General features: G+C 32.5%; 1 protein-coding gene across 2 annotated transcripts; it reads left to right on the top strand.

The window, feature by feature from the left end:
• The first annotated feature begins 433 nt into the window (after positions 1-433).
• On the top strand, positions 434-4,602 carry LOC140967937 (CBL-interacting serine/threonine-protein kinase 23-like). Of its 2 annotated transcripts, none has more exons than XM_073428738.1 (15): positions 434-1,229; positions 1,644-1,706; positions 1,825-1,896; positions 1,992-2,099; positions 2,193-2,273; positions 2,390-2,443; positions 2,531-2,656; positions 2,839-2,928; positions 3,132-3,251; positions 3,342-3,467; positions 3,568-3,684; positions 3,785-3,841; positions 3,948-4,022; positions 4,124-4,202; positions 4,421-4,602. In XM_073428738.1, the coding sequence occupies exons 1-15, from the start codon at positions 1,023-1,025 to the stop codon at positions 4,435-4,437; spliced, it is 1,392 nt and encodes a 463-aa protein (XP_073284839.1). In that variant the 5' UTR covers positions 434-1,022; the 3' UTR covers positions 4,438-4,602. The 2 variants fall into 2 exon arrangements, with proteins under 2 accessions (XP_073284839.1, XP_073284838.1); XM_073428737.1 differs by having other exon boundaries at positions 4,413-4,602.
• Positions 4,603-10,352: the final 5,750 nt, after the last annotated feature.

The following is a 10,352-nucleotide window of genomic DNA, read 5'->3' as shown; positions in this document are numbered from 1 at the left end:
GTATACTGTAAATGTACGTATTTTCACTGCCACATTCGTCGCTAAAATGATCTTATTTTGGTAAACTCCTATGATTATATTATTTTTTTAATAATAGTTGTTTAAAAAATCTCCATAGATTAATTAAATATGTACAAACGAAAGCAACAAATTCAATCTAAAACATTTGTACGTGTCTATTTATATAGTGTGTTTTTCTCACATAAATCCTATGTTTATTAATCTTTCGTAAGTATGTTCAAAAAAATTTAATCTTTCATAAGCAAACATTAACCAAAGTTGGCAAAAACTTGTGTGAGACGGTCTCACGGGTCGTATTTGTGAGACGGATCTCTTATTTGGGTCATCCATGAAAAAGTATTACTTTTTATGCTAAGAGTATTACTTTTTATTGTGAATATGAATAAGGTTGACCCGTCTCACGGATTTCACCAAAGTTTTTATTTTTAGCAATCCATTGTTTCGAATTTTCCGGTTCTTAGAAACTCAGGACTCCCGACACAATCCGAGACACCCGAATCCCACCACAAATCCAATCATTCACGTATCTTTCCTGTTGTTATCTAAGCATATGCGAAACTATTATGCCCGATGATTATTAATGGCCTCTACGCTACAATTTTCTGGTTTGGAAAATTTTCCCGGGTTAGGAGCGGAAATCTTGAAAAGTTTGTGATCTGAATCCCCTTTATCGGATTTCTTGTTCCCTTTTATATCTTTGTGAGAGAATTTATATTTCAGGAAACAAAAGATGAGTGTTGCGAAGTCTCAGGTGTGGCAACCTTGCAAAAAGAAGAGGCTTTAGGGTAGAATATTCAAGAAAACCCATAGAAAGGGACCCTTATCTGTTGATAGAGGAGCGTCAAAGTGGGATAAAAAAGAGGGATAAATGGATGGGATTTGTATCTGGAAATCTGGGTAGTGTCTCAAAAGGAAATCGTGGGATTTGTGGAAAGAACGAAATTTATTTTGGTCGAATCTTTACATAGACGTATAGAGACAGATACAGAGATTTTTTCCAGATGGTGATGGCATCGAGATCAAGTGGTGGAGGAGGGATTGGGAGTTCGACTGGGAGGACTCGGGTGGGGAGATATGAACTGGGAAGAACTCTTGGGGAAGGGACTTTTGCGAAAGTGAAATTTGCAAAGAATTTGGAGACAGGTGAGAATGTGGCTATCAAGATTCTTGATAAAGAGAAGGTTCTCAAGCACAAGATGATCGGTCAGGTGCTGTTGTTTTTCTTGATTTTTGGTGGGATCTTTCCAGATTCTTGAATTGTAATTTTACTCTCTTCCTTTTTTTCTTTTGTACTCTTTTGTTAGACGATTGGCGTCTTTGCTAGTCTGTTTGGATTTGATGCCTTTTTCATCTCGTTAGTGATTTTGAATGTGTAAAAATTTGGATTGGATCAAACGAAAAAATTATTAAAATCTTATATATATTTTTTGTTGAAGATGGAGTAAATTGTTTCTGATTGATATTTTTTGCCTTATCATAAGTGGAATTTATTGGTTCCTTTTTTCCTGATTCGATTCTCTCATCAACTTGCTGGTGATTGAAGTTGCTCGTGGGATGTGAATGCTCTTTGTTTTTCTTTAATTTTATCAGCTGTTAAATTTTATCTTCTATCCCATTTGCAGATTAAGCGTGAAATTTCAACCATGAAATTGATAAGGCATCCAAATGTCATTCGGATGTACGAGGTTGGTAGAAATTTGATTAGACAAAAGATTTTCGGAACCCTTGATTTTTCTTAGATTTTGTCTACAGCATTTGAAATTGGTAATTATTTGTTAAACAAACAAAGATCTTCTCCTATAGGTTATGGCCAGCAAGACCAAGATATACATTGTTATGGAGTTCGTCAACGGTGGTGAACTCTTTGACAAAATTGTATGTCCCACAGACTTTTGCTTACATGTGATAGTGGCAATCCGATTATATTCTATATAATCAAGTGCATATTATGATGTTCTCTGTGAGTCCAGGCTACCAGAGGGAGGCTGAAAGAAGATGAGGCGAGAACCTATTTTCACCAGCTCATTAATGCTGTCGATTACTGCCATAGCAGAGGCGTTTATCATCGGGACCTTAAGGCAAATTTGCCATTTTTTCATTTATCTGTAGTTTACCGATAATTTATCAATTAAAAATCGGGTGTCATTTCATTACTTTTTCTTGATTTATAGCCGGAGAATTTGCTGCTAGATGCTAAAGGGGTTCTTAAAGTTTCTGACTTCGGACTGAGTGCACTACCTCAGCAAGTTCGGGTTAGTTTGAATCTTCCGTCTCTCTTCTCTGTACAATGTTTTGTTTATATAGTAAACTCTAGAATTAGATGGACAAAATGATTCTCAAGTCCAAAAATTCTCGATCTTGTTGATAGGAAGATGGGTTACTTCACACTACATGCGGTACACCAAACTATGTTGCTCCAGAGGTTTGCAATTAATAATTATTTGTTCAAGACAGCATATTTTTTGTTTTCTCAACTATTCTTTGATCATCTCATTTTGGTATTGTTTAGGTTATAAACGATAAGGGTTATGATGGAGCTAAGGCAGATCTTTGGTCATGCGGTGTTATTCTTTTCGTTCTTATGGCTGGTTATTTACCCTTTGAAGAATCAAACCTCGTGACCTTGTACAAGAAGGTGACTGGTCATTGATTATCATCTTGTTAATAATTCTAGTTGGCCAGGGACTCCATGAAGAAAAATGTTTTTCCTGTTTTCTGCCTATATTTGGCATTTTTTGCGGATTTTGGTGGCTGAGATAATTTGTGTTTGTCTTCTAAATACAAACTTCAAGTAATTTTCTATTCGATTGGCTGCAGATATTTAAGGCGGACTTCTCCACTCCTCCATGGTTTTCCTCTGGTGCAAAGAAATTGATCAAAAGAATTTTGGATCCCAATCCGTTGACTGTATGTTCACTTTTTCTAGGCTTGTCACTAAAACCCACCAACCCAAGCAGGATTAGAAATTTAAAATGAGAAAAAAGTTATCAGAAACTCTTAACTCTTTCAATCGAAGAAATCAATTTTTTCATGGCTATTTCAGCCATTGTGCTCTAAATATTTTGATTATATAATTGCTATATGATCGTGTGTTTTGCCATTGGAACCAGCGCATAACAATTGCTGAGATACTTGAGAATGATTGGTTTAAGAAAGGATATAAGCTACCTGTTTTTGAACGCGAAGATGTTAATCTTGATGATATCGATGCTATTTTTAATGCAGCAACTGTAAGTATTGATACATCTCTCCTATGCACGTTTTGCACCAGTTTTAATATTATGTAATGATTTTCTATAAGTACGCAAATTTACATTCAGGACTCTTCTAACCTTGTCGTTGAGAGGCGGGAGGAACGACCTTCAACACCTGTAACCATGAATGCCTTTGAGCTTATATCTACGTCCCAGGGTCTTAATCTCAGTTCAATCTTTGAAAAACAAATGGTTAGGTTTACTTTACTACATTTGTTTTGATAAAGAAGCATTGAATCGCCCCATTATGAAAATATAAATTAGATGTCTGATATATTCTTTGATTTTATAGGGGCTCGTTAAACGAGAAACAAGATTTGCATCCAAGTGTCCTGCTAATGAGATTATCGCGAAAATCGAGCAAGCTGCTGCTCCGATGGGTTTTGATGTCAAGAAAAACAACTACAAGGTGATTTGATCTTCACAACAAACTTGCTATTGTACTGTCAAAAACATTCTGACCAAATTTTCCATCTCTTAACTATTTTTCAATGTTTTATCGTTTTCAGATGAAACTTCATGGGGAGAAGTCGGGACGCAAGGGTCATCTATCAGTTGCTACAGAGGTATGTACTGTGTAAAGAGCCTTGGATAAAGTCCCCGGAAGTCAATGTGAAAGCAATAATATTATTGTTGTTTGTTGGCCTGATCTTCTACTAAATGCTCGTGCAGATTCTTGAAGTGGCACCTTCACTTCACATGGTTGAGCTTCGCAAGACTGGAGGAGATACATTGGAATTTCACAAGGTGTTACTACAATTGCCAAGTTCTTATCTAACTTCAAATATCTAAATTATCGCAGCATATATAGTTATGAGGGTAAACATGTTATTTCTTTTCAATTGCAGTTTTACAAGAACCTGTCAACTGGCTTGAAAGATATCGTGTGGAAGACGACGGGTGAAATAAAAGAAGAGGCAAATGAGGGTTAGTTCTTTAATACGAATTGCGTTTTGTTATGGTTATACATATGAGCAGCTCATTTTACGAGATGTAATTCGCCTCATGTTCGATGATGAACTTAGAGGGGCGAGGCGAGCACATGTCGGCCGTGTTTAAAGTCTGGTCCATCCCATAGGCTCTCACCTTTTTCCAAACATGTAAAATCATTAGAAGTTTGATCTTTACTTATTTCAGGTGCGCAGGTATCTTGAAGTCTTGATCTTGGTGTTTGGCATGACTAGTTTTCAGTGTGGACTGTGCTTTTCTTATATTTTTGTGATCCTCGTTTCTTTGTGAAACCATCCGCCTTTCGAGCTGCATTATTAGCATACAAAGGAATTGAATAATTTGACATTGATGTCTATATTTGTTTGTAATTGGTTTGCGTTTTATATTAAAACTTAGTTCATCATACTAGGGGTGTTTTGAAATTGAATCAAACCGATGTAAACCCTAAACCCAAAACCAAAACGTTTGATTTGGATTGATTTTCAGTCAATCATGAGTTGGATTGGTAAAATCAACCGAACCGTAAAAATTAGTATGATTTAAGTTTTGGATAAAAATAAATCGAACTACTTTATTTATGAATTTCATAGTAATAGAAATATATGTTCTACCGAGACACATTAAATTAATATTAAAAAAATCATGATTAAATGTTGCTAATTTAGTATGATTTTTTTTTTTGAATATATGTGTATTTTTTTATTTATAGTTTGTATTTTTTTATTATTATTGACCGTTGTAATAATTTAAGAGTAGGTCTCTTGTGAGAGACGGTCTCACGAATCTTTATATGTGAGACGGATCAACTATACTGATATTCACAATAAAAAGTAATAATCTTAGTATAAAAAGTTATATTTTTTCATGGATGACTCAAGTAAGAGATCCGTCTAACAGAATACAACTCGCAAGACCGTCTCACACAAGTTTTTACCATAATTTAAATACATTGATAATTCATTTATTGTAGTTTAGAATCAATAAACATAACTATAACCCTAAAAATCTAAGTTTTTTATAAGTTGTAAAATTTTGTAACATTTATAAGTAATACAAGTTTTACTTACGATCAAATAAAATATTCTTTTAGTTTTTATCAAGTATCAAATTTTCATTTTTAAAAATTATAATATTGTTGAAAATGTGAAATATTTGTGTTGAAAATTATAATGTTGAATGTTGAAAAGTAAGTAAAATTAGGTGTTGAATATTGAAATTTGTGTGTGATGATAAAGGTAATGATGTAATTTATTTTTANTTTTACTGTTTATTTATTTATTGTGTATATACTTAATATATAATATAATGTTATAATAAAATAAATTTTTCAAAAACTTGTTATAAATCCTGGGAGGATGTTAAGACGACATCCCACACTCCCGGTAAGGGATACGACAAGTATAAAAGTCTATAAGGTTTTTAAACAAAATATCTTATGACACCTCATTATAATATTGTGATATGATATACATAATTATTTAAAACATTACTAATATTATATACACCATATTATTACCATAAAATTATACAAATACATATATTTATTTTCTTGTACACCAACGGTCATAAACGGTAACAAAACGGCTAGTTTTTGCCCTATAAATATGATCTCACAAACACATTCAATCACTCCAACTTTCTCTTCTTCTCTAAAAATTATTCATCAAATTTTCGAAGAAAAAAGAAGATGGCTTTCTCAATGTTATTTTTAATTATTTTAGTTATAATACTCACGAATCATGTATTTATCGGAGAATATCCTCCTCGTGTGTTTTCTTTATTTTTACGAATACTTGTATTTGTTGTTTATCCATTACTTTGTATTGCAATATTCATTAACTAATAAAATGCATCATAATTTTTTTTAGTACCACCATGTCAAACTTGACAAAGCTCGAATTTGTTGCACTCGACATTACGGGGAAAAATTATATGCCATGGACTCTTGATGTAGAAATGTATCTTGAGTCATTGGGTCTAAGCGATACTATTAAAGAAAATGGTATATCTTCATCATAAGAAAAAGCAAAAACTATAATATTTTTGCGCCGACATCTTGATGAAGGTTTGAAATGTAAATATCTCATCGAAAAAGATCACATGGCTTTGTGGAAATGATTAAAAAAAATATTTGAACATATAAGAGAAGTCATACTTCCGACCGCCCGTGATGAATGGAATATGTTGAGATTTCAAGATTTTAAGAAAGTAAGTGATTACAATTCGGCGATGTATTGAATAATCTCGCAATTAAAATTTTGTGGACATGAGGTTACAGAATCAGAAATGCTTGAAAAAACATTTTCCACATTTCACGCATCAAATATAACTCTACAACAACAATATAGAATGCGTGGATTTGCGAGATATTCTGAACTCATCGCCTGTCTTCTTGTGGCGGAAAAGAACAACAAACTATTAATGAGAAATCATCAGTCCCGACCCACTGGATCAACAGCATTTCCAGAAGTAAATGTTGTAAGTAAAAATGAATTTAAACCTGGAAACTAAAATCAAATTCAAAGACAAGGTTTTGGTCGAGGTTGAGGTCGAGGTCGAGGTCGAGGTCGAGGTTGTGGTCGTGGATGTGGACGTGGAATTGGTCTTGGTCGTGGTCGTGGCCGTGGTTTTGAAAACAATCGAGATAGTTATTTTTATTACTCATCTCAAAAGGGCGTCACGAACCACCCACTGAAAAGGCATCATGAGAACATGAGTGTTAATGAAAATAACTCGAAAAGATTTGAAAGTCCTTGTTTTAGATGCGGCACTCCAGGACATTGGTCTCGTATTTGTCGAGCCCCGAGTACCTTTGCAAGCTCTATAAAGAATCGATAAAGGGGAAAGAAAAAAAGACCAACTTCACTGAACGCAGTGACCGTTTGAGTTATTCAACTCATTTTGATGCTGCTGATTTTCTGAATGATTTCTCTTGAAATGATCAATATGTTGGTGGGATAGAAATGAAAAATATTGATGCTGCGGATTTTCTTAATGATTTCTCTGAAAATGAACAATATACCGGTGGAATATAAATGTACAATAATTTATTTTTCTTGTATTCATATGATAATGTTTTATTGTACAATTATGATATGTGTTATATATACATATGTATTGTCAGTAATTTTTTTTCATTGCATATTTTTGAAGTTCAAATATGGAAAATACCATGAACAAAGCTAAACAAAGAACTAATCACATGGAAGTTTGCATACCTAATACTGGTACAACGCACACTATTCTCCGAGATAAAATATATTTCTTGGAACTAAAACCAATAAAAACAATGGTGAATACAATATCAGGTCCTGTAGACTTGATTAAAGGTTGTGGTAAAACACAATTTTTGTTACATAATGGTACAAAATTTTTTATCAATGATGCTTTGTATTCATCACAATCGAAAATAAATTTGTTGAGTTTTAATGATATATATTCCCATGGGTATGATACTCAAACAATAAATGAATGAAATGAGAAATATATGTGTCTTATCACATATAAATCAGGAAAGAAATATGTGATTGAAAAACTACCAATATTCCCTACTGGATTGCATTATACACATATAAGTCCCATTGAATCAAACATGGTAGTTTATAATTCTTCAATATTAACTAATTGGCACGATCGATTAGGACATCCTGGTTCAACAATGATGCGAAGAATTATAGAAAATACACATGGTCATCCGTTGAAAGACCAGAAGATCTTTCAGAATAATAAGTTTCAATGTAAAGCATGTTCTCTTGGAAAACTTATTATAAGACCATCACCAGCCAAAATCCAAACTGAATCACCAATGTTTCTTGAACGTATTCAGGGTGATATTTGTGGACCAATCCATCCACCATGTGGACCATTCAGATACTTTATGGTATTGATTGATGCCTCCAGCAGATGGTCACATGTATGTTTATTGTCAACTCGAAATGTTGCATTTGCAAGATTACTTGCTCAAATAATAAAATTGAGGAATCAATTTCCCGATTATACAATCAAAAAAATTAGACTTGATAATGCTGGTGAATTTACTTCCCAGACTTTCAATGATTATTGTATGTTTATGGGAATCATTGTTGAGCATCATGTTGCTCATGTACATACACAGAATGGATTGGCTGAATCATTGATTAAACGTCTGCAAATGATTGCTATACCAATAATTATGAAAACAAATCTCCCTATTTCTATATGAGGACATGCAATTTTACATGATGCTGCATTAATTCAAATCAGACCAAGTGCATATCATAAATACTCCCCATTGCAGCTTGCATTTGGTAAAGAACCAGACATTTCTCATCTGAGAATTTTTGGATCTATGGTCTATGTGCCTATTGCACCACTGCAACGAAAGAAAATGTGACATCAAAGAAAGATTGAAATTTATATCGATTATGATAGTCCATCAATCATTCGATATCTTGAACCGCAGACAAGCGACGTGTTCACAGCACGTTTTGCTGATTGTCATTTTAATGAGGAAATCTTCCCAATGTTAGGGGGAGAACAGAAACATACCGAAAAAGAAATTACATGGTATGTATCATCATTGTTACATCTGGATCCAAGAACAAAACAATGTGAAAAATATGTATATCAAATTGTGCACTTGCAAAGAATAGCATATCAAATACCAGATGCATTTGCAAATACAAAAGGGGTAACTAAATCATATATACATGTTGCAAATGCCCCTGCTCGAATTGAAACTCCGAAGAAACAAATTGAATATACTCGTGATGTCATTAAACGCCTGAAGCGTGGAAGGCCAGTCGATTTCAAGGATAAAAATACTCGGAAAAGAAAATTCATAGAAAACACGTAATGAAGAAAATCATTGTATTATGATCATTATCACAAGAGGGAGTGTTGAAAATGTGAAATATTTGTGTTGAAAATTATAATGTTGAATGTTGAAAATTAGGTAAAATTAGGTGTTGAATATTGAAATTTGTGTGTGATGATGAATGTAATGATGTAATTTATTTTTGAATTATTTGTAAAGATTTTCTATCAATAGATATCTCATTTGTGAAAAAAATCACAATTGAGTTGAGAGAAAAATATTATAAAGTGTGTAGTGTGATAATTTTGAGAGTTTGAGATTTTTACTTTTTCCCGTAAATTTTTACTTTTTCACAACAAATATTTCATGTTTTAGTTTATTATAAAACTCATAACTTAAAATTAGTCATCTAAATTAGACAAAATTGAATCAAAACGAAATTCATGGTTTGGTTATAAAAATTTCATGGTAAGGTTCGGTTTGAAATTTTAAAATCAATAAAATATGAGTTTGTTCGAATTTATATCTAAATATGTACCAAATCGTAATTGAATACTATATTTCATGTATTCTTATAAAAAGTTCTGTCTTATTATGTTCTCTAAAAATATGTGGCTATTATAGTAACTATTTTTGGTACGTTGGTATGTCTACTTACTTATCACAAAAACAACCCTTATTTTTAAGTAATTTACAATGTATTTCATGTATATCTTAATCCACATAAAACTTAAAAGATTGAGAAACTCATCTACCCATCTTAATCGAAAATTATTTTTGACTAATTAATTAATTAATTTTTAAAACGTGCATCGCCACTATTAGTACAAATAGAGTAAGATTAGTTGCATAAAAAAATCTGAATGCTTAATTACAATTTTTTTTTATGTGCACTTACATTTTAAAATAAGTTTTGAATTTTTTGAGATATAAGGTAGAATTCATGCTAGCACAAGAGTAGTCCCATGATACTAAATTCAAGATCCAAAATTTATTTAGACGTCCGCAATTTGAGTTGTTAAAATTCTCATTTATCATAGTCATATGATTGTATCTCTCTAGTCCTAATAGCAAATGGACTCTTCAAATTCATCGTTTAAATATGAGAGGACGACCCATATCTATCTTATCCATACGAAGAAAGTGAGCCCAACTATTGTATTAACTAATATTCGTTGAGTAGTTATCTTGTGAGACGATCTCATATATCTTTATTCGAAAGATGGATCGACTTTGATTATATATTTAAAATAAAAATAATACTATTTTTGGCATAAAAAGTAATATTTTTCTATAGATGACTTAAATAGAATATATGTTTCGCAAAATTG

Source organism: Primulina huaijiensis, unplaced genomic scaffold (assembly GCF_012295235.1).
Source record: "Primulina huaijiensis isolate GDHJ02 unplaced genomic scaffold, ASM1229523v2 scaffold30697, whole genome shotgun sequence".
In the NCBI taxonomy this organism is placed as follows: Eukaryota; Viridiplantae; Streptophyta; class Magnoliopsida; order Lamiales; family Gesneriaceae; genus Primulina; species Primulina huaijiensis.
This window is presented reverse-complemented; position numbering and strand designations above follow the sequence as displayed.